Below are 24,856 nucleotides of genomic sequence, written 5' to 3'. Positions count from 1 at the left end.
GTCCAGCCTTCAATAAATACTCAATACTCCCGTCGGCAGCAGACTGGCAACTCCAAGCAAAAGACTCTGCAGCTGCTGGAACTTTGGGGACCAGACACCAGAAGTCACCACTGAACTGAATTCCATGGCGGGCAGCGCCAGTGCGCGTCCTCAGCTGCCCAGAGACCGAGTCTGTTGTTGTCTCACCCATCTCCATAGAAGCCTACTGCACCTCTGCACTCAGCTGCCCCAGTGCTGTCTGCTGTGACCTGTTGATGTGGTCCAATTATTGCCCAGTACTTACCTTTGGTTCCTGAGATTAGCTTTGTGAGTCATTGTTCACCGTGTGTTTGCTGAACATTGTTCTCCTCCATACAATAATATTGAGAGCATTTTGAAAATTGTACTGTCTTGATTTATGAAACTGCTAAGTATTTCTGCTTAAAAGTCTACTTACCGGATAGGAATTTCTTGGGTTTGAAACATATATAAAAATAATTATTTTTCTAAATTAGTCTCAGATTTATTCTTTGAGTGTGTGTCTCGTTTATTGCCTCTGTGAGTTCAACAAATGCTTAGCACTACCCTCTGATAAGCTTAAATGCTCGCCCACACTACCACAAAATAGAGTATTAGGCCTATATACTTTTGCCTCTGCAATACCAATTTGGGATCCACTGGACTCTGCACAGTGTACTATTGAGAGAGCAAGCTTCCTACATTCGTGGAACAGTGGTTGGGTCTGGTACTTTGCATTTACTGCTACCACTTGGTCAATAAGTAACTTCATGAGTAAATCCAAAAATTACCTTAAGTTCAATTGCATTGTTTTATATGGGTATTTTTTCCAAATTCTTTAAAATACTGTTGGGGCCCTGGTTAGGTCCCTGGACCTTATCAGTAACAGTTTTTATAAACTTACTTTAGTTAGGAACGCAAAAACTGGTTAGGATTTGTTTCTCTAACTCAAGAATGTCTCCACTTTAGTAAAGTAATGAGTACCTTAGAAGACAGGGCTTTTTGAGCTTGGCCCTGCCTCTTACCTTAAGTTGTCTCACAAACAGTTTAGGACACTCATCTGTAAAGTGAACAAAACGGGCTCAAACCCTACCAGTGCAAGGCTCCAGGAGCTACTGGCAGAGTATGAGAAGGCCCATCCTTCAGGTTAGGACACTGACCCTGCAGATCAGGGCAATGCAAGTGAGGGAGAACTGGACCCGCCACCACTTAAGAACCTGTACCACAAGTGTCTAGGACACATCCCCTTAGTGAGGTAGACTTAGGTTTCTCAGGGTCCAGAGAGACAGAAAGAGACTCTGTAGAGGTGATGCTTTTAGAGAGATTAGCTAGGAGACTTGCCCTGGAAGACAGAATCCTAGCAATAGAAAAAGACAGAAGAGAGATGGGCTTAGCACTCATGGATGGTGTGGCAGCAGGTTTATACCTAGATACTGAGGGTAGCACATTGACCCTAAAATCCCAAAAGGGATTGTCCCTAAATGTGTGGAAGGTGATGATATCATCAAATGGTTCACGGCCTATGACAGGGCATGTGTTGGCAAAGAACTCGACAAACATTGTGGCTGTCCTCTGGTGGGAATTGTTCTCAGGCAAGTGCAGGGATAGACTCCTGACACTAAATGAGGCAGAATCAAGGTCCTGTGACCATGTGAAGGATACCCAGATTGAAGGCTTTGGGCTTACACCTGAGGAGTATAGAATTAAATACAGGGAGAATTGAAAAACCCAGAGTCAGTCCAGGGTAGATTTTGTGAACTTCTCAGTAAGGACACTAGGTGGCTGGTTAAAAGGTAACAATGTACATGATTATGAAGGACTTTGCAGTTTAGTAATGAAAGAGCATTTGTTGAGTAATTGTGTGCAGGAAAAGCCACATAAGTGCCTGTAGACCTAGGTCCACTTTATCCTCAAGATTTCAGCAAGAAGGCAGACCACTGGGCCAAAACAAGGGTGACCAAAACTTCCACTGGTGGGGGAGACCACAAAAAGGAGGCCAAAAAGCCTCTCCCAAGGGAAGGAGGGTAACCAAAACAAGAGGTCTTTTGAAGGCCACCAAAAACCTGCAAAGGATGGTGGGCCCCAAGACTCTTCCCAGCCCAAGAATGGGTACAAGGGTAAAAAATAAGATCTCAGAAATGCTTTGTGCCATAACTGCCAAACAAATGGGCACCAAACTGGAGATCTTAACTGTCCTAACAAAAAGAATGCCTCTAGTGCACCTGCAGTAAATACAGTGGTAAGTCTCCAAATGGGATTTCAAGTAGACCTGACCATGTCAGTGAACCTGCTGAGGCTACTTTAGTCTCAGATGGTGTGGTGTATGTAGCTGCCCTGGCTTTCTGGCCCAGCAATCCAGAAAGATGCAGACAACAGCCTCATATAAATGGGATTCAAGTTGAAACACAGAGAGACACTGGGGCAGGTGTCACCATGGTGACTGAGCAACTCGTGTCCTCGGAACATTATCTGACTGGTGAGACATACACAGTTCTCAACTCTGATAATCAGGCTAATGTGCATCCCACAGTGATGGTATCCTTAGAATGGGGAGGGGTTACTGGCCAGAAGAAGGTGATTTCTCCTGCATTCCCTGTGTAATGACTGCTACAAAATTATCTGGAGTTCTCAGCATGGGCTGAGGGGTAAGGAAGAACCCATGCAGCTATGCTGGGTATCCCTGAATGGGTCTGTGTAAAAACAAGAGCACAAAGCAAGGCCAGAGTGAAAAAGTAGAGTTGGAGTCTGGAATAATAGCTCAACCTACAAAGAGGAAAGGCAAAAAGTCTGGGAAGACAGCTTCCAATCTGACACCGGAGCTCCTAGGACCAGGGGAACCCTCTAGGGAGGATGTGTGCCAGGGACAGAGGACCTGTCCCACTCTTGAAGGCCTGAGACAGCAATCTGCTGTCCTGAAAAAGGGAGATATATCAGTGGCTCCCACAGGACCTATTGGGAGAGAGATTCCTGTTCAATTAGGCCAGAGACCCCAAACTTGGGTGGGGGGGGAGTGGAGATGCTGTAGCAGTTTAGAGAATTTCTCTTCACTTTGGCCCATATTATCCACCTAGCTGGGCATCTTGGCTAGGCAACAACATAGAGTAGGTTGGTAAGCCACTTCTACTGGCCAGACATGTCCGAGAAGGTGAAGGGGGTTGGTAGCTCCTGTGCCACCTGTCAAGCCAGTGGCCACCTAATGCCCCCCTTAATTCTCAGTGGTTGGGGTTCCCTTTGAAAGAATAGGGATTGACATTGCCACATCAATAAATTATTTGTGTAGCACAACTTCTCACCCATGGTGTGTTAAGGCTCTTGACCCTCCAACTGCATCTGGGAACAGATTTATACTGGTTATAATGGATCAGGCAACCATGTACCCTAAAGCAATTTCTCTGAGCACTACTGCCACCCTGCAGTAGCTAGGGCCATTATTGGTGTGTTCACCAGAGTGGGCTTTCCAAAGGAGGGGGTGTCAGACAGAGGTACTAACTTCATGTCTGGATACCTAAAACATATGTGGGCAGAGTGTGGTGTGACCTTTAAGTTGACTACTTCTTATCACCCATAAACTAATGGCCTTGTTGAGAGATTCAACAAGACATTGAAAGCAAGCATCTTACACCCTGCAAGTAAGCCAAGGATCCACCGGAGCCAAGCTGCATCAACACCTGTTGTACTGGACCCCTTGCACCAACCAAAGCTTGTTGAAGCAGAACTGAATCCTGCTTCCGAGGGAAGTCAGCATCTAAGATACCACCTAATTTTCAGTGCTTAGTCTAAAAGGAATGCACACTATCATGGCTTCTCAGTGCGTCACTCTACAGTGAAACTGTTAGTACTTTGATTTACACAGTGCTTAAACTGTCATGTATAGATGATCAATGTGACATGAGGAACAGTACTAAAATTTCTGCTGCATCTGGTGAAACGAACTGAAGGAAGTCCAGACTGAATACGATTGGCTGATATTAATTCAGATATTCAGTACATCACTTTTTTGATGAGCTAACACCATGGATGGAAGAAGTCTAATCCTCTTATTATGACCTACCTTTTATGGTGTGTTGGAAAGCCTGGTAAAAGCAAATTCTTATTCTATATACATAATTTACACCTCAGTGTAAGAATCTACTGGAGATCTTAATGCCTCTCATTATCAAGACATTTCAAACATCACCTACACAGAGGATAATACAGACAACATGTTGCTGTTGATTACTGGATATTTGTGAATTAAGTCCATTTTTGATCCTTTACAAAGGTCCCAAGAAAAAATTTAATTCTGATGGATACTTCCAACAACAGATTGTTCACATTAGAACATTGGAATGTTAGAAGCTCCATTGAAGACAGTGGAGTGCTCTGGACTTCTAATGACTGGTAAAAGCCCAGAGCTACGACATTCTAATGATTGTCACACAGCATTAGCTGTGAATATAGGCCTTATAAAGCCTGAGTGAATTTCAATCCCCTCTGGCTCTGTGAGGACTCTGTTTTATTTATTAGAACATTCTGCCCTGTAGTGGCGGAATGTTCTAATAGCCTTATAGCCCTCCGTAGCTGGGCTAAACTGCCATTAAAGTCTAGCTCCCTTGTTAAAGGCTCTCGCCTTCAGCTCAGGCCTTTAATGGTTGGTATAGCCTTTATGTCTGGTTATAAGTTTGTATTAGAATACTTGCCAGCCGCCAGACTGTTACTGGAATGTCCAAGCAGATGAACTGAGCAGAGATCATCAGGAAGATTATATGCGAAATCAACATCTCAAGGCTAAGTGAAGCAGGGTGTCTTCCACGAGTGTGGGCAAAACTTTGCACCACCATTAAGAACATTTAATGTCAGCAATTTTGCATGTTGGCGTTTCCTCTGGTGCACTCGTTAGGAGACATGTTTTGGAAGGAATGGAGCAAGGGGCAGAAGTTAACCTTCCCACCACTTCCTCTCCTGCCCTTAGTTGTGAATAATCTCAAGAATGATGAGGCCCGAGTCATCCTGGTGGCACTGGATTGGGCCTCGCGAGTGTGGTGCCCAGATCCCCTGAACATGAGCATTTTTCGATCAGTCACGCTACCACTTTGGCAGGACTGTCTTTCCCAGCAGCAGGGCAGAATCTTCCATCTGAATCTGTGCAACTTACAATTCCATGCACGGACATTGACTGATGGAATTTGACTGCATTTGATCTGCCACTTGAGGATGTAGATGTCATCCCTGCTGTGACATGCCCCTCTATAAAATATGCTAGGACATGTTGGTAACCCGGTGCAGTGGCAGGGACACTGACCCCTTACAAACAAATCTGTTGGACATTTTTTTGTTTGTTTCATCTGTAGCCCAGCAAGGCCTTACAGCCTCACTGAAAGGCCTCACTGGGTAAAAGGTTGTCACCTCTTTCCTCCTTTCTTTTTTTATCTCCTGTCTTTGTTTGCCGGACCAACCATCCCTGTTCAGATCATTTGTTGAGATGTGATTTAGTAAGGTTTGAGTCATGATCCTCAAACTATTTGTCATGTCACAGAGGGACATTAATTTACTCTCGACATTCCTCATGTGTATGATTTTCAAGCTTAGTCATAGCTGTTAGCTGCATATCCTAACGTTGAAGACTATTTCCTCATTGTGATTATGCTAGCTTGTCACAAACTAGATGCACTGTCAGTGCAACCACTTAAGCTGAGGGCTCGGAGATCATGCATTCACCTGGTCCCAACCACACAGATGACACTTGAGCTGATTCTGGACCTCCAATTGTTCTCAGGATGATGCAAGATCCAGGGATGGAACTCCTAGATCCCGCACCGTCCTGAAGGGGAAGGGGGGGAAGGGACCAAATAGGAAAAAAGAAACTTGCGGTACACAATCTGCTCAGTGAAGCTACCCTACTGCTTAACAGGATGCTTTGCTCCTGAGACTTTCCAGGTATGCAACAGTGGAGGTTTACGGTGCCAGCAGTTATGGTTTCGTGGATACTTAATACGCTGGAAACAATAAGACCAGGCAATTGCCATCAGTACACTAGCAAGCTTCTCCATAATAAACAATGCATTTGCTTCAGTAACCAAACCTTACAGAATTCTTCAAAATCACAACATGAGAGCAGAATAACCAAGCTCTTGGATAAGAATCTGTGATACTTATTGGAGCCTCTGACACTCCTGAGATAAACTTGAAACATAGATTGAAGTTACTTACACTCCCAAGAGTACACTTGTTACATAGTTTGGAGTTAGAGACTCTCCCAAGGTATGCTAGAAACAAGGTTACACTCAATACATCAATTTGAGTTTCTGGCACTTCCAAGGTTACATTTTGTACTTCGATTGGAGTTTTTGACACTCCCAGGGTTATACTCGATACATAGGTTGGAGGTACTGACACTCCTAAGGTTACACTCTGTACACAGGCTGGAGTTAGGGACACTCCCAAGGTATGGTACAAACAAAGATTGTAGTTTACAAGGTTCGTACAATATCAGTCCCTCTAAAAGAACCTTCTTCTTGATACTTCTGTTCAATTGAGAAACACAGAATCTGATAAGGACTTCTAGTTGCAGATTCCTTACCTTACAATTTCCCCCAGGCGTCAGACTGGATCCAGAGATTTTTCTTCGAGCAGTACTATTGCGCATCGTCAAGTGGCGTCAGTCAACTTTGTGGGCGTTGTTGACGTCGTGGTCGCCATGATGACTTTGGGAGTCGTACATAGACTCCACCTCTGCACGGTGACGTCAGTTCTTTTCTTTCTGTGCCACGTGCTGATCCAGAGACAGTTACCATGGTAAATTTTTGACTGATTTTGAGACTTTTGTCTTTTTTTTTGGGGGGGTGGGGGGGATGCGTCGTGCAAGTCCCGAAGACCCTTTTCTAGCCTTGCGAGGCCTGGCACCGCATGATGTCAGTGACGGACCCATATCGGGTTTGTTTGTGGTTCCTGTATCACGACACGACCCAAAGTTGTGCTCAGAGTGCTGGGCCATGCACCCGAAGGCCTTGAGGGAGTGTTCCCTCAAGCTTATGGGGGCCCGGCGCTCGACTGCACAACGCTCCCAGTCTCGCTCGAGAAGAAGGTCTGCAGACCCCTTGCGGAGTCATCACCACTCGAAGAAGTGGAAGAATAGTAGACTTCGCCCCATCGCCCGGCTGATGTGATGCAGGAGCAGCATTGACGCTGTAGGACTTTGTCCTTGGAGCCTACTTCTGGGTCTGCTCTGCGACTCCCAGGCTTTCTGGGAGCCGAAGCGACCCCTGCCCAATTAAAAGAATTTTATGAGGGCATCCGTCTCATTTTTGGGCAGTCTGACCCCTCTTCTGTGCCGTCGGGCCCTGGGGGTTCAGCTGGGGGCCCAGCTGGGGACCCTTTGGGTTCCAAACTGGCGGCTCTGCCCTCTGAGGGCCCCTCCGGATTGGTTACCAGATCTGTACCGATGCCAGTTGTACAATCAAGACCTTCCCCGGCACGGCCATTGACGCTCCCGACATCGGTTGTGCCCACGATCGATGTCGAATCCAATCCTAATGCCTGACAACTTGGTGTTGGAGCGACGTCGGCCTATGCCGCCCTTTTCTTCGATGGGGTCTATTTACCCCAGGTTGAATTCAGACCCTTTTCCTTAAAGGTATGAATACGCGGAAGGATTGGAGGGGTCCCTGGACCCTTTTGGATACCAGGACGACCCTAACAAGAACTGGGCACAGAATTGGGTGAGGCCAGTGGTCTGGATATCTCTCCAGATGCTGGCATGCTTTCTCGTCTTACCGTGGCTACGGCAGAGGGAACCACATATTCAGTTGTGGTCAGTAGGCTGGCTGAGGTCCTTGGCCTCGAACTGCCTACTGTTGAAGTCAGGTCTAATCTCCTGACGGAGGTGCTTCAACCAGAGGGTTCCACATCTCAGCCTCTCATTCCTATCAATGAAGCCCTCACTGATGTCCTTCAGGGTAGTTGGTCCAGACCCAGCACAGGGGCTCCTGTGAACAGGACAATCACTCGCCGCCATAGGCTTGCCCCGAACGACCCTAAATTCCTGCCCCAACTCCCCATGCCTGAGAGCCTTGTTATCCAGGCATCCTTATCATCTGGCACATTCCCTTCCGCACCTGCGGATCGAGAATCAACGAGATTGGACCAAATTCTGAAGATGTTTTCTTCCTCCTGTCTGGCGTTGCAGTCAGTGAAAAATGCATGCCTTGTGGGCCGTTATACCCACTCCCTGTGGGATACGGTTGCGCATGTCTTGCCCCAGATACCGGAGGAGGCCTGTACTTTCATCTCCCAAGCAGTTGTTTGTGGACATAGGAAAATGCCTCTCATGGCATGGTTACACCCTAACTTTTTGCCTTTTGTTGATGCTAGTTATGATTGAAAGTGTGCTGGGACCCTCCTAACCAAGCCCCAGCAACAGTGTTCTTTCCCTAAACTGTACATTTGTCTCCACAACTGGCCTAACCCTGACACACAGATAAGTCCCTTGTAACTGGTACCCCTGGTACCAAGGGCCCTGTGGCCAGGGTAGGTCTCTAAGGGCTGCAGCATGTATTATGCCACCCTGGGGACCCCTCACTCAGCACTTGCACAATGCCTCACAGCTTGTGTGTGCTGGTGAGGAGAAAAAGACTAAGTCAACATGGCACTCCCCTCAGAGTGCCATGCCCACAACCCACTGCCTTGTGGCATAAGTAAGTCACCCCTCTAGCAGGCCTTACAGCCTTAAGGCAGAGTGCACTATACCACAGGTGAGGGCATAGTTGCATGAGCACTATGCCCCTAAAGTGTCTAAGCCAACTCTTAGACATTGTAAGTGCAGGGTAGCCATAAAGAGAATATGGTCTGAACTCCACAATTCCATAATGGCTACCCTGAATACTGGGAAGTTCGGTATCAAACATCTCAGCACAATAAATCCACACTGACATCTTAGAGATGCACCCTGTATACCAGTCCAATTCCTACTGTTAGGCCGACCAGTTCCTGCCAGCCTGCCACATCCAGATGGGTTTCTGGCCACATGGGGTGAGTGCCTTTGTCACTCTGTGGCCAGGAATAAAGCCTGTAATGGGTGGAGGTGCTTCTCACCTCCCCCTGCAAGAGCTGTAACACCTGGCGGTGAGCCTCAAAGGCTCAAGCCTGGTGTTAGAGCGCCATAGGGAACTCCAGCTAGTGGAGATGCCCGCCCCTCTGGACACAGCCCACACTTTTGGCTGCAAGTCCGGAGGAGATAATGAGAAAAACAAGGAGGAGTCACCGACCAGTCAGGACAGCCCCTAAGGTGTCCTGAGCTGAGGTGACCCCTGCCTTAAGAAATCCTCCATCTTGTTTTGGAGGATTCTCCCTATAGGCTTAGGGATGTGCCCCCCACCCCACAGGCAGAAGGTACAAAGAGGGTGTAGCCACCCTCCAGGACAGTAGCCATTGGCTACTGCCCCCCAGACTTAAACACACCCCTAATTTGAGTATTTAGGAGCAACCCTAAACCCAGGAAATCAAATTCCTGCAACCTGAAGAAAGGACTGCTGACCTGTAAGCCCCGCAGAGACGACGGAGACACCAACTGACTTGGCCTCGGCCCTACCGGCCTGTCTCCAGACTCACATCCAGCAGGACCAGTGACCTCTGAGGACTGATCTGCACCTAAAGGACTAAGAAACTCTTGAGGACATCGGCTCTGTCCAAATCTACAACCTAGAAACCATCTTTAAAGAAGACTTCAGCCTCACTCCGAGAGCGTGAGTATTCACTCTGCACTCAATGCCCCTGGCCCGTGTCTAGTGAAACCAACACCGCAGAGAGGACCCCCAGGCTACTCTAATGACTTGGACACCCTGAGTCGACCTCCCTGCACCTCCACAGCGACGCCTGCAGAGAGGATCCAGAGGCTCTCCCGACCGCGGCTGCCCAGTAACAAAGGAACCAAACACCTAGACAAAGCAATGCACCTACAGCCCCCAGGACCAATAGGAACCAACCACCGGTGCAGGAGTGACCAGCAGGCGGCCCTCATCCTAGCCCAGTCGGTGGTTGGCCCAAGAAGCCCCCCTGTGCCCTGCCTGCATTGCCAGAGTGATCCCCGGGTCTCTCCATTGTTTCCCATCTACAATTCAACACCTTGTTCACACACTGCACTCGGCCGCCCCTGTGCCGCTGAGAGTGTATTTTGTGTGCCTGTTTGGGACCCCCCAGTGCTCTACAAAACCCCCCTGGTCTGCTCCCCGAGGACGCAGGTACTTGCCTGCTAGCAAACTGGAACCGGAGCATCCCTGTTCTCCATAGGCGCCTATGTTATTTGGGCCCTACTTTGACCCCTGCACCCGACCGGCCCTGTGTTGCTGGTGCTGGGTGTTTGGGGTTGACTTGAACCCCCAATGGTGGGCTGCCTATATCCAGGAGACTGAACTTGTAAGTGCTTTACTTACCTGAGAAACCAACTATTACTTACCTCCCCCAGCAACTGTTGATCTTTGCAGTGTCCACTTTTAAAATAGCTTATTGCCATTTTTGCCAAAACTGTACATTACTGTTTTAATTCAAAGTTCCATACTTAACTTTGTGAAGTACCTTACGATTTATGTACTCAACTAAATTCTTAATCCTGTGGTTCTAAAATAAATTAAGAAAATAATATTTTTCTATATAAAAACCTATTGGCCTGGAGTTAAGTCTTTGAGTGTGTGTTCTCATTTATTGCCTGTGTGTGTACAACAAATGCTTAACACTACCCTCTGATAAGCCTACTGCTCGACCACACTACCACAAAATAGAGCATTAGTATTATCTAATTTTGCCACAGTCAACCTCTAAGGGGAACCCTTGGCCTCTGTGCACACCATCTCTCACCTTGAGATAGTATATACAGAGCCAACTTCCTACAGTGGAAGAGACGTGTTGAAGTTCACCTCTCGGTGTGGGCTGGACACGACCGACTCTGGGTAGATCAGTTGCATTTACGGTGGCCTTGAGGTGCCATGCCTGGTTGAGAACATCTGGTTTCTCAGTTTATGTCCTACAGACCCTTAAGGACATGCCCTTTGATGGCATCTGTCTCTTTGGAGACAAGGCGGACTCAGCTCTTGAGAGGTTCAAGGACTCCCAGGCTACGGCTCAGTCCCTTGGCCTTTCGACTGCCCCTCGTCCCCAACAGTCCACCTTTCGCCTCCTTCATGGCCACGGAAGGTGCTCCCTGTCTCGTCCCTTTCCCAGCTTCTGTGCCACCCATGCTGTTCAGCCCCTATTTGCCCAGGGACACAGAATCCCACAGGCTTATGGGACCGTGAACCAGAGGTCTGCCCATTCCACCCCTGCTGCAGCTTCCAAGCCTTCCTAGTCCGTTTCCCACCTCCCCTCCCCCCCCCCCCCCCCCCCCGCCCCCCCACCCCATCCCAGGCCAGTTGTCAGCATGATCCGCCATCACCTGTCCCACTAGGAATCCATCACTACAGACAGGTGGGTTTTGCAGATCGTCCAAAGGGACTACTCCCTCCCCTTTTGGCCATGCCTGCATCCTACGGCCACTTACCTGAGGACCATATGGCACTTCTCCGCAAGGAAGTAGTGGCTCTCTTGGCCAAGGGAGCCATAGAGAGGGTCCTGCACCAGAAGTGGGTTGTGGTTGTTGTTCCCGCAACTTTTGGGTGCCCAGAAAGGACAAGGGCTTACGTCCTATCCTAGACCTTCGTGACCTCAATATCTTCCTCAAAGAGGAGAAGTTCAAAATGCACCCCCCAGCTCAGGTCCTGTTTGCCTTGGACCCAAGAGACTGGATGATAGCATTGGACTTTAAGGACGCGTATTTCCATATCCCTGTCTTGCCTGCCTACAGATGTTGCCTACTATTCGTGGTAGGTCATGAGCACTTTCAAGTTACCGTGCTTCTCTTCAGCCTTACCAACGCCCCTCGGGTGTTCATGAAAGTGATGGCAGTGGTTGCAGCTCATCTGCGCAGTTTGGGGGTTTCAGTCTTCCCCTACCTCGACGACTGGCTGTTGAAGGCGGACATGCCCCAGAAAGTCGTCTTCCACCTTCTGACTACATCGAATCTCCTGCACACGCTGGGGTTCACTATAAATGTGCCAAAGTCACACCTGACTCCCTCTCAGATGCTCCCTTTCATCTGAGCTTTTCTGGAAACAGTGCAGTTTCAGGCCTGTCCTCCCAAAAGGTGAGTCCAGGATATTCAGGCTATGATTCTAATAGTTCAGCCTCTATCCTGGGTTTTGGTGAGAATGACTGAGGCTGCTGGGCCTTATGGCCTCCTGCATCCTGCTAGTAACACATGCCTGATGGCATATGCAGTTTCTTTAGTGGGACTTGAAGTTCCAGTCGGCGCAGCATCTAGGGGAATCTCTCCGACATAGTCCAGATCTCGGAGGGGGCTGCGAAAGACCTGAAGTGGTGGCTTTTGTCTGTTGTTCCCCTCTCTGCGTCTCTCTCCGAGGTTCTTTTGTTCATTCTTTCTTTAGCCCAGCAGGGCTCTACTTTGGGCACCCTTTAAGGTTACTTATCGGCCATCTCAGCCTTGCCTAGATTGCCCGATCAACTTTCCCTTTGATGGAGCAGTCTTCGAAGAAGATCTTTTCATCCTGTAGCATGGCGCTCAAGGCTACTAATTATACCAGTGTGCTGGGCAGGTATGTCCACGCCCTTATGGACTCTGCTAAAGAAATGGCCAAAGATCTGCCGCAGGAGGTACGAGGGTCCTTTGGGTCCCTTTTTATGGATGCGCAGACGGCTGCACAACAGATTATACAGTCTGGCCTGGACACGTCTGATTCGGTAGCCAGGGCCATGGGCACATCTGTGGCTACTAGGAGGCACGCCTGGTTAAGGTCCTCTGGATTTTCATCGGCCGTTCAATCCACCTTGTTAGATCTGCCATTAGATGGTGAAAAGCTGTTTGGAGAGAAGGCGGATTCTGCCCTTGAAAGGTTTAAGGACAGTCGGGCAACAGCCAAGTCTTTGGGCTTACAGACTGCTACTGCTGCATCTTATAGACCTTTTCGCAGGTTCAGGGGGTTTACACGTGGTTCTGCCTTTCGGAGGTCCCAATACTTGGCCCAGCAACCTGCCAATCCGCCCTATCGTGCCTTTAGAGGGCGGGGTAGGGGTAGAGCTAGAGGGCCAGTCCAGCAGCCTTCATCTTCATCCTCCTCCTCCGGTGGACAACAGCAGAAGCAGCCCTAGTTTTCCCCACTTTATCGTTCATACTTCTCCTGTAGGGGGAAGGTTGAGTCTTTTTCTCCGCAAGTGGGAGTCGATTACAACGGACTCGTGGGTGTTAAGAATTGTGGAAAAAGGTTATGCTCTCCCCTTTCAGGAGTCCCCTCCTCCCTTTCCCCCCCGTCCCTCATTTTGTTCAGAAGACCATCTTCTGTTTTTACATCAGGAGGTTATGACCATGTTGTCAAAGGGCGCAATAGAGTTGGTGCCGGTGCAGGAAAGGGGTCAGGGGTGTTATTCAAGATATTTCCTGATTCCCAAAGCGGACGGTCGTCTAAGAACGATCCAGGACTTGAGGATTTTGAATTTGTTCCTCAAACAGGAGAAATTCAAAATGCTGACCCTAGCGCAGGTACTATTGGCGTTGAACGAAGGAGACTGGAAGGTGTCTGTCGACTTGCAGGATGCGTACTTTCATATTCCGATAATCAAGTCGCACAGGAAGTATCTCCGGTTTGTGGTCGGGACGCAACACTACCAGTTTGCGGTCCTTCCGTTTGGACTTACTTCAGCACCTCGGGTTTTTACGAAGGTGATGGCAGTGATTGCAGCACATCTCAGAAGGTAGGGAAGTAGTGGTTTTTCCCTACCTGGACGATTGGTTGATCAAAGACGAGTCTCCGGAGCTTGTGTTGTCTCACCTGCGAATGACAACCCAGTTGTTGTTCGATCTGGGTTTTTCAGTAAATGTACCCAAATCTCACCTGGAGCCCTCTCAACGCGTCCTGTTCATAGGGGCAGTACTGGACACAACATTGTTTCGGGCCTACCCCCCGCCTCAGCGGGTTCAGGACATTCAGGCGCTGATTCCAATGTTTCAAATTGGAGCAGCAGTTCCAGTCCTCAAGGTCTTACGCCTGCTAGGTCTGTTTGCTTCTTGCATTCTGTTGGTCAATCACGCACGCTGGCATATGAGGGCTCTTCAGTGGTGCCTCCGCAGGCAGTGGTTCCAGCACAAAGGAGATCTCGGGGATTCGATAAAGATCTCCAGGGACACTGCAGCGGATCTTCATTGGTGGACGGTGGGCGGTGGACGGCAACCTTTCCCAAAGAAAACCGTTTTCACTACCACTGCCTGTGGCCACAGTAATATTGGATGCTTCCACTCTAGGGTGGGGAGCTCATCTGGGGGACCTGGAGATCAAGGGTTGTTGGTCTTCAGCGGAACAGATGTTGCATATCAATCTGTTGGAGTTGCGGGCGATAAGTTTGGCGCTGAAGGCCTTCCTCCCTTCCCTTCGCGGTCGGTCGGTTCAGGTCCTGACGGACAACACTACCGCGATGTGGTATATAAACAAGCAGGGAGGAGTAGGGTCGTACCTTCTCTGCAGAGAGGCTCTGCGACTCTGGTCCTGGGCTCCGGACCATCAGATTTGCTTAATAGCAAATCATTTGGCCGGAGCACTGAATCTACGTGCGGACGGTCTCAGTTGTCACTTCTCAGCAGATCACAAGTGGCGTCTCCATTCGGACCTGGTCCTCTACATCTTCGGGATGTGGGGTACGCCTCAGGTGGATCTATTCACCACTCGGGAGAACGCACACTGTCCGTTGTTCTGCAGCCTCCAGTATCGGTTGCAAGGAGCGTTGGGTGATGCGTTTCAGATGTCCTGGAGCGGCCAGTTGCTTTACGCGTTTCCCCCTGTACCCTTGATTCCTCGGGTTCTGAGGAAGGTTCGTCAAGACCGGGCCCAAGTCATCTTGGTGGCACCGGACTGGCCGAGAAGGGTATGGTATACAGACCTACTTCAACTCTCTGTGTCCTCCGCTCTGTCTCCCATTCAGGGCAGACCTCCTCTCACAGTCGCAGGGGCAGGTTCTACACCCTCACCTCCAGAGCCTGCACCTTCATGCCTGGAGATTGAACGGGGCAACCTGAGTTCCTTTTCTCTCCCACCGGATGTAGTGGATGTTATTCTATCGTCCAGGGAACACTCCACTAAATCCATTTATGCCGGTAGGTGGGCAAAATTTGTGGTTTGGTGTGGAGAGAATCAAAAAGATCCCTTAAAGGCCCACCTTTCAGATGTTCTTTTGTTTGCGCTTGATTTAGCAAAGAAAGGCTGTGCGGTAGCTATAGTTAAAGGCTATTTGGTGTCTCTGTCGGCTTTTCTTTGCCTTTCGGACCAGCCTTCTTTATTTAAATCTCCGATTGTAAATAGGTTCATTAAGGGTTTAGTTAATAGGTTTCCTCCCACGCCCTTTCACATGCCTCAGTGGGACCTGAATCTGGTACTGACATTTCTGATGGGTTCGCCTTTCGAGCCTACGCATTCATGCCCATTGAGATACTTAGTCCTAAAGACTGTTTTCTTGATTGCGATTACTTCTGCTAGAAGGGTCGGGGAACTTCAAGCCCTTTCTGTTAAACCTCCATTTACCATGTTTTTCCCTGATAAAGTGGTGTTGAAAACCAGGGCAGCTTTTCTGCCAAAAGTTGTCACTCCTTTTCATGTGGGTCAGACTATTACCCTTCCCTCGTTCTACCCTCCTCCCCACCCCTCTAAGGATGAAGAGAGGCTCCATCGGTTGGACCCTAAGAGGGCTCTGAGTTTCTACCTGGAGAGAACAAAAGACTTCTGTCTGGATGATCAGCTGTTCGTAGGGAATGTTGGACAGCGGAAGGGCAGAGCAGTCCAGAAACAAACAATCTCCAGGTGGGTCATCCTGTGTATAAAAGTTTGTTACTCTCTGGCGAAGAAAGTTCCCCCTGAGGGTATCAGGGCCCATTCTACTATGGCTAAGTCGGCCACTTCGGCCCTAGCGAGAGGAGTTCCATTAGTGGACATTTGTAAAGCGGTAACTTGGGCGTCCCTCCATAACTTTGCAAAACATTATTGTTTGGATTCTGAGGTGAGGAGGGACTGTCATGTTGCTCGCTCGGTATTGCAAGATTTCTTGGTGTAATCAGGTGGGCACCCACCACAGAGTGCGGTACGGCTTTGGGACTCTATTCATAAGGTGAGGAATCCACAGGTAGTTGAATCCATCAGAAGAACAAGTTACTTACCTTCGGTAACGCTTTTTCTGGTCGATACACTAGCTACATGTGGATTCCTCACAGTCCCTCCCGCCTCCCCGTTGCCTGCCTGATTTCACGGTTATCTTGTAAATGGTTTATATTTGTTTATGTATATATATATATATATATATATATATATATATATATATATATATATATATATTTATGTATTTATGGATGTAATTTAATATTCTGATATTTCATGTGAATATATGCGTCAATGGGAAATGTTCTTGTGTATATGTATTTTTCTTTACGGTTGTTTATGGGTCGGTTCTCACCTGTTCGCCTCAAAGGCTCGAAAAAAATGAGGTGAAACTGACGTCAGCACGCCGACGAGGACCTCTTATTGGCACGGTGACGTCAGACGGAGTCACGTGGAGCTGTGCCATTATGACGTCCTCGTCGACGTGGACAGCTAGGAAGAAGACTTTCCGTTGGATGCTGGCAAAAGGACGAATTCATAAGGTGAGGAATCCACAGGTAGCTAGTGTATCCACCAGAAAAAGCGTTACCGAAGGTAAGTAACTTGTTCTTTTGTCTGTGCACCCTAGGGCCTCATTCCTTCCAGAGTTGTTACGCCTTTTCATATGGGCCAGTCCGCCACTTTGCCTGCTTTTTACGCACCTCCACATCCTTCTCATGAAGAGGAGAGACTTCACCACCTGGATCCAAAAAGAACGTTGGCGTTCTACCTCAGTCGTACTAAAGATTTCCAGGTGGACGATTAACTCTTTTTTGGATATGTGGGTGCGAAGAAAGGGAAGATGGTGCAAAAGCATACCATCCCATGATGGGTTCTACTTTGCATCAAAATGTGCTACGCTTGGCAAAGAAGCAACCCCCTGAGGATTTGCACACTCATCCCACCAGAGCAACTGCTGCTTCCACAGTGTTAGCACGCAGAGTTCCTGTCCCGGATGTCTGGCAGGCAGCAACGTGGGCATCCCTGCACATGTTTACAAAGCATTACTGCCTTGGACAGTCATGTACTGGGAGACTGCTACTTTGGTAGTTCGGTCCTGCAGGATTTCCTAGTATGATCTTAGTTCACAGCGCACTACGTGGATGGCATTGCTTGGGTATCTATTCTAAGGTAAGGAATCTGCAACTAGAAGTCTCTATCAGATGAACAAGTTACTTACCTTCGGTAACGATTTATCTGGTAGAGACATATTCTAGTTGCAGATTCCTTATCAACCCACCCATCCTCCCCGCTTGCGAACTGATTTCTAGGGGCAGGGATTCCCCGTTCAGCTCTGGCGCGCCTTTTTCAGTGTTCATTCATGGCTCTGTGCTTTGGCATGGAAAGTTGTGAAAAGTAACTGACTTCTCCACGCAGAGGCAGCTCCTATGTATGACTCCCAACGTCCTCACGGCGACCATTCCTGTGGAGACGACCAACGCCACCTAACGATGCGCAAGAGTACTGCTCGAAGAAAGATTTTCGGATCCAGTCTGTGGACTTGGGGAAATTCTAAGGTAAGGAATCTGCAGCTAGAATGTCTCTACCAGATAAATCGTTACCAAAAGTAAGTAACTTGTTCATTAAGTCTCTAGTCCATGAACAAAAACAGTTAAATGCCAAGGTTGAAGGGAGGGTCCATGACTAAGAATAAGCAAGGGGCGCTGGAGGAGAATTACGGAGAAAAACTGGAGACTGGTCTAGAGGTTTGCATAGACTGATGGTTAGGCCTGCTTACTACTAAAACTTACTAATAAAGGATTAGTGTGCACTAACCTGATGGGAAAGTCCTTAGACTTGTCTAGTACTTTGAGTGAAGTCAGAAGACAACAGGAGACTTGGTGCAAGAAGCTCAAGAGGAGACAGAATCGTAGCTCACAAAGTAAGACACTCAAAGCATCACAGAAGCCAGAGTTACAGGATCATCAGGAAGACTTGGAAGACTAAAGCGCTGGAAGTTCGGGTGACTGAGACGGTGAGTGCAGAGATGATGCTTACGCAGGACGGGGACAAGACCAAGCGTTGATGCAGGTTCAAAGGGGGTAGTTGTATGGGAAGAAAAAAGTGTTCTAGAAGGCACGTATCCCTTGTCAAAGTTTGGAATATTCCAAAGAACCTGGGGAAGATCATGTGTTACAAACAGCTGATATGAGGCATTGCAGGTGAAAGGTGCAAACAGTAATTGGTAACAATAAACAAGTACAATGGAACCCCAAGTGCATGATGGTGCAATTTAGTAGTTCACAGTGGAAATCTAACTGTCCTAAATAGATATGTGATATCTGCATGTGCAAACTAGACTAGACTTGTATAGCAATAAAACAGGAGGGCCATTGGTTCAAACTTCCTGGGAGGAGGGCCATGGAGTGGTTGAGATTGGATGGTGCCACAAGGGTAGGATGACCTGGAGTACTCAGGGCTGGGAGATACCACAGGAGAAGGGTGACGTGAGCTAGATGAGTAAAACCCACAGCACATATGGCACAAGATGTTGTTGTGACATCAGACAGCCTTGATTCCAAAAGTCATGGCTCTCTTCCATGTTGGGCAGTCTATCACTCTGCAATCTTCTTTGTTCATTCTCAACCCTCGAAAGTGAAGAGGCTCCATCGGGATACTCAAAAGGGTTTTAAACTTTTACATGGATTGTAGAAAGGCTCATCAATTTTAAGATCAACTTTTTGTGGGGTTCTCCAGAGCAAAGGAAGGTAAGGCTATACAGAAGAGGACATTTTTTAGGTTGGCAGTCTTCTGTATTAAGATCTGCTAGGCAGTTGCCCAGACGTAGCTTGGAAAATGTCTGAGGGCCCATTTCACCAGCTCTAAGGATGCTGCCACTGTGTTGGCATGGAGGGTACCTGTCCTTGATATTGTCAGGTGGCAGTGTGGGCATCGATACTATATTCACAACGCACTACTTCCTTGACCTCCTGGCCCAGCAGAGGGACAGTTAGTCCTCTGGGATCTACATGACATCTTGATCTGAGCCCACTCCACAAACCCTCCAGCTTGGGGAGATAATTCTTTGGTGTATACTTTAAGGTGACAAATCTGCAGTTGGAAGTAACCATCAGAAGAACTAGTTACCTTAAGTATCACTGTTTGTTGAACATAGTCTAACTGCAGATTTTGTACTGCATACCGGCCGTTCTGTGAAGCTGCCTCTTTTTAGCTTCTAAAAAGGTCTCAAGTTAGTGATTAGCCCTCTAATACGAATAATTGTAAAAAATTTAAGAAACGTACGTGGAACTGTCACTTCCGGACCAGTATGCTCTCAGTGCAAAGCTGCACGACGACATCTGGAAGCATGTGGGAGCTCTGCCAGAAATATAATTTACATTTCCAGTCTAGAGCCTGTAGGATACTCTAAGGTCAGAAGTCTGTTGTTAGATAGAGTATCCATTAGAAAGAGCATCACCAAAAGTAAGTAACCTGTTCATAGAAATGAATTCACTTCATTAATTTTGTATCAGTAGCAGTTGGGGCATCCACCCTGTTTGGGTGTTTACAATTAAAAATGTGCTTGAGAAATATAACTGATTTTTCTGCATGTAATTCAAAATGTTAAAAATAATTATGTATTTATCTATTTTTGACAATGATAAATCATACAAAATATGTATTTATATATTTCTGACTATGATCAATTAAACCTATCTGATTATTTTCATTTTAGCCTGTATGTTCATTCTTCTGTAGCCCAGTGGAGGAAATGTCTGCATTCCATTAAACTTAAAGATTCAGTTCTCAGCATTGTGTAAGTTCCGTTTCATTATCATTTGTAATGCTTATTTGGTTTGGCTGTATTTTCTGTGCTTCTTCTAAACATGCAGTTTATTTTATTTTTATTTTATGCTAGAAGGATGCCATAGAGAGGATATTGAATTTGGAAAATGGGAGTTGTGACTTTTGCTATTCCCTTGTCCTTTAGAAGGAAGGCCCTCTGGCCCATATTGGACATTTGACTTGGCCCAGATCCTTTCACCTGCCGGACGTGTTTTAACATATACCCATTCTGAAGTCCATAGGTGGTACCTGCCGTTCAAGGTTGGCTAGGAGCATTTCCAGTTTTCAGTGTTCCCCTTGGGCCTCAAAGGTTCCCTCAGGTGTTCACAAAAATGATGGCAGTGGTTGTGGCATATCTTTGGAGGTTGGGGATTCCCATTTTCCTGTAAATAAATGACTGGCTGTTATAGACAGTTTTTCCACAGTTAATTGTAGACCTCTTCCAGAGGATGACAAACCTCTTGACATTGTTGGGGTTCACTATCAACGTAACAAAGCCTCATATGACTCCTTCCCAGGGGTTGCCATTCATTGGTACCAATAAACATATTTATTTACTTACTACTACACTGTGCCCAAGAAAGACCAATGTCAAAGAAACATTCACAGTTAAAATACATTTAAAACAACAATTCCAAAAACAAAGAAAAATATTATTAAAACAGTGTAGTACTATCTTGTGGCCATCCCTATCATTTTAATGCTGTGGTAAATAATGAACAAATACATGTTAGCCAGCAGAGCAATTGTTTTCTATCAAGACCATGTTTGATATTTTATGAATAAAGGTTTTAAAACCTTGACTCAAACCTTTACCACAATATGACATTAGCAAACATTGGCACAAGCCATTATTCTCCTGCCAGAGTTTGTGCTGTTCTGGGCGTGAGAAGAGTGCGTTACACCCAAGCCTTACTTTAAGTATTACAAATCGTAATTTGAGTTCCGGCAAAATATTGACATATAGGAAGCAATCAGAATGACCGAAAGTTTTGTAAGCAAGACTAAGGGAGGGAAAATTTAATAAATAGGTCATATCCTGTCTGAAAGAGACTTGGAATGCTGATTCCTTTAATATTTATATGGAAAGTGTGCCATGTTGGAATTGAATCCAAGATGTTATATACAGATTTAAATTAATTTACTCTATTATCCACCATTCTAGCCTTTTCCCTTTCACTGGCACAAATTCCTCCCATCACAGCTTTGATATTTTATTTTAGATATATGTTCATCCGGAAGTAGGTAATGGATGAACCTTATTAGGCTGGAGCCTGCCATTAAAGACCATGAGGTTAAATTAAATTCCCGCCTTGTTCCTTGTACCATAGACCTCTTGGTTAGACATAATATCCTTTTTAAGACTAATCTCTCAATGGACCCCAAGGAAATCTCAGGTCTAAGCATAGCACTTCGGCCCTATTTAAGGCAAGGGATTGAATTTCGCTGCTATAGGCGAGCATGAGGGGGGCCAGTGATAATCCTCCATACGTAAGATTGAATTTCACTAAGGATCCTGATTGTAGCAAGACCCCGTTTTGATAGATTTAAGATGATCTTCCTATCTCAGGTTACTTGAAAATGCAAGTCCTTAATACTTATATGGGTTCACTAGCTTAGTCTGCATTACATCAGGTGCCATTTGTAGTTACGTAACTTTTCCTGAAAATCGGTAGATGCTTTCAGCGTCTAATACCCACTGCAAACCAATGACCGTATGGTCTAAGACTAACATGTTACCCATATACAACTGACACGAAATATCATCAAGCTTGTTTTTGGTGAGAAAGATATAGTGTTTTTTTTAAAGCATATAGCCAGTCAGTCACATATAGACTGAAGACGGTGGGTGCCAAGACGTAGGCTTGCTGCAGACCCTTCCTACATGGATTTTTTTTTTTTTTGTAAATAGTTTCCCTGACTTATTTACTTCAACCTGGGCCTAGTTGGGCTTGTGGAGAGCCTGGATTGAAATTAAAAGCACCTCCGAAATGTTCCAGCTTTTCCATTTACACCATAAACGACCTCTTCCCACTGTGTTGAAGGCTGTGCAGAAATCAGCCTTTGCTTTATGGCTAATGATTTTTAAATTATTGCCCATAGTGCAAAACAGTGGTCTGCTGTAGAGTGACCTTCGTGAACACCGTCTTATTTATTGGAAGAAGGCCATGATCCCTAAACCACTATTCTCTCGTAGGGGATTTCCATGTATAGTCATAAGCACTGAATAGTTCCGCGCGCCTGCGGGGACCCCGGAGCACTGTTGTGTAGTATATTCTTAAGTGCAATCATCAGCTCCTTGACAAAAAAGGTCTGTGAAAAACACTTAAGAATAACAATGTGCAGCCTATGTGAACAGCTACACAGGCCAAATTGTTAGAAGAAAAAACAGTTGTAGTGTAAATTTCACGTTTAAACCTCTATTTATTCTATAAATACATAAATAAATACATTCTCATATTTTATTTACACCTCTCATGAGAATAAAACAATGTAGGGCAGTGTAGCCCATAGGCTGCCATTATACAGAATGAAAATAGAGCTGTGCCTTTAAGAAAGTAAAGTCTTCCTGTTTCCCATCATGCACAGCAAAAGGCAGTTGCCTCAGTTCTTTTTTCCGGCTCCTTTCTGACAGGACCCTGAAGCATTGAGCTCTACCTCACAAAATCCTTTTGTGACAGAAATTCATTTAAAATCTTTTGAATTTCATTTTCACTCGACGTTTTTAACATTGAGTGATAATTTTCTGCTTTTTTCTGTTAGATTCTGACAGAATTTTGAGGTTTTTTCTACTTCAGAAATGCCTTCACTGTTTGACAAATGTCCTTCTTGTGGCAGAAAAAAGGCCAAAACAGATCCACATCGGGTCTGCATAATTTGCCTTCCATCCAGCCACAAACCGGAGTCGTGTGACATCTGCAAAACCTTCTCCAGAAGGACCCTTCGTGACAGGGAGAAGATCCGACTCCAGGCGAAAGAGGACAGGAGGAAAAGTGGTCATTCTACCACAGAGCGAGGAGAAGGTCAGTCTTCTACCAGGGCTCACACTGGTTCCTCTATAACTCCGACCAGACCGGCTCAAAAACGGCACAGGTCTCCGACGACGTCGAGGGCGTCGACGTCGAGGCAAGGAACGGCGCCAACATGCTCGCCGTCGAGGAGTGGTTCGCCGGCGAGAAAGAGACATCGCTCGCCGTCGACGACGATTTCGCCGTCGAGACGGCGTGGACTTTCGCCGTCGAGATCTGGGTCACCGTCGACACGGCGAGGACGTTCCACGTCGAGGAGATCTGAATCCGGTTCGCCGTCGAAACGGCGAGATCGATCAACGTCGAGGGGTGCTCGATGTCGTAGACGTTCACCGTCATCACGGCGACGTCGAGGGTCGTCGTCGAGAGATTCTCAACGGCGAGAAGAATCGACGGCGAAGGGCACTCGCCGTCACCGTACTTCGACGTCGAGGAGTGTGTCGACGTAGAGACAATCAAAAAGACCTAGGAGGGTTTATACAACCTCAGAATCCTCGGCTTCACTCATCCTCCTTCCAGCGTCTCCACAACTCTCTCCTCGACAATCACCATTGCCACAGACGCCGGTAACACCTACGGCGCCTCTTCCGGCTCCGCCTTCAGAGTCTGTTTTGAGGACTCCAACGCGGTCTGTAAGACGTTCGGGACATTCCTCTAGACGCTCTTCTTCCTCTCGGCACCGTCATGACCCACAGAGATCTCAGCATTCACATCACAGGCGTTCTTCTTCGTCTACACGGGACTACTCTCCAACCCTATCGGATTCACCGTCCCCGAGAGTGTCCCCCATAGATGATGTGAATACGTTCCAGGAGGTCTTAGTACGAGGGGCAACCAAGCTGAACATCCCGCTGGCGGTACCTGCCCCATCGACGTCAGTGATCTTCGAGACCTTGCATCACAGGACATCTTCCAGACCTTTGCTTCCACTGGTTCCAGGTCTCCTTGAACCAGCAATGGATATTTTCCTTGCACCGGCCGCAACAAAGTCTGCTCCTTCCCGACTTATTAAAAAATATCGTCCACCAGAACAAGATCCTCTATTCTTGAGGTCGGACCCAGTTCCTGATTCGGTGGTCATAGTAGCGGCAAAGAAACTGCATTCAACCTCACCATCTTCTTCTTCACCTCCAGATAAAGAGAGCAGAAAGATAGATGCTGCAGGACGAAAAGTATGCTCTACTGCAGCCGTCACGATGAAGGCAGCCAGCGCTACTGCGTTATTAGGGCGGTACGATCGTGCCCTCTGGGACTCTTTGATGCAGTTTGCGGAACATCTTCCTAAGGATAAAAGGGAAGATTTCCTGGAGGTCGTGGGTGAGGGAGCCATGGTGTCTAACCAAATTATAAGTGCTGCAGCTGACTCTTCGGTGCTATCCGCACACAATTATGCACACGGGATAGCGCTCAGAAGGCATGCATGGTTGAGACTTACATCACTCAAACCTGAAGCGCAGCAGAGAATACAAAACCTGCCTTTCTCGGGCTCCACCTTGTTCGGTTCTCATGCCGATGACGAGATGGCTAGAATGAAAGCTGATCTAGATACCTTGAAAGCGGTAGGCATGGAAAGACCGAAAGAACAAAGAAAGGTTTTCCGGCCATATCAACGACGACTTTTCACCCACCGGTATCAGTCGCCACACTGGATGTCTTCGCGCCCCCAGCAGCAGCAACAACAGCAGTATCAAAGGGGTTTCTCTACTCAGCGAAGGTCGACAAGGGGTCGTTCAACACCTCAAACTCAGGCAACTCGACAGGCTCCCACGTCTAAGCCCTGAATCTTTGCTTCCCCCTCCTCCGTTATCCACTCCGGTAGGGGGAAGTATCTCAAATCATCTGGACGAGTGG

At 47.2% G+C, this 24,856-nt stretch overlaps 1 protein-coding gene across 2 annotated transcripts in view; it reads left to right on the top strand.

The window, feature by feature from the left end:
• The window catches only part of SPAG9 (sperm associated antigen 9), a 1,094,694-nt gene that overhangs the window by 703,375 nt on the left and 366,463 nt on the right, over positions 1–24,856 (top strand). For both annotated transcript variants that reach the window (XM_069200034.1, XM_069200033.1), the window contains exon 22: positions 19,867–19,947. In XM_069200034.1, coding sequence (XP_069056135.1) covers positions 19,867–19,947 — 81 coding nt within the window. The remainder of the gene's footprint in view (positions 1–19,866; positions 19,948–24,856) is intronic.

The sequence above is a fragment of the Pleurodeles waltl genome, chromosome 7, assembly GCF_031143425.1.
Source record: "Pleurodeles waltl isolate 20211129_DDA chromosome 7, aPleWal1.hap1.20221129, whole genome shotgun sequence".
NCBI classification, from domain to species: Eukaryota; Metazoa; Chordata; class Amphibia; order Caudata; family Salamandridae; genus Pleurodeles; species Pleurodeles waltl.
The sequence above is the reverse complement of the archived record's forward strand: the minus strand, read 5'-3'. Positions and strand labels throughout refer to the sequence as shown.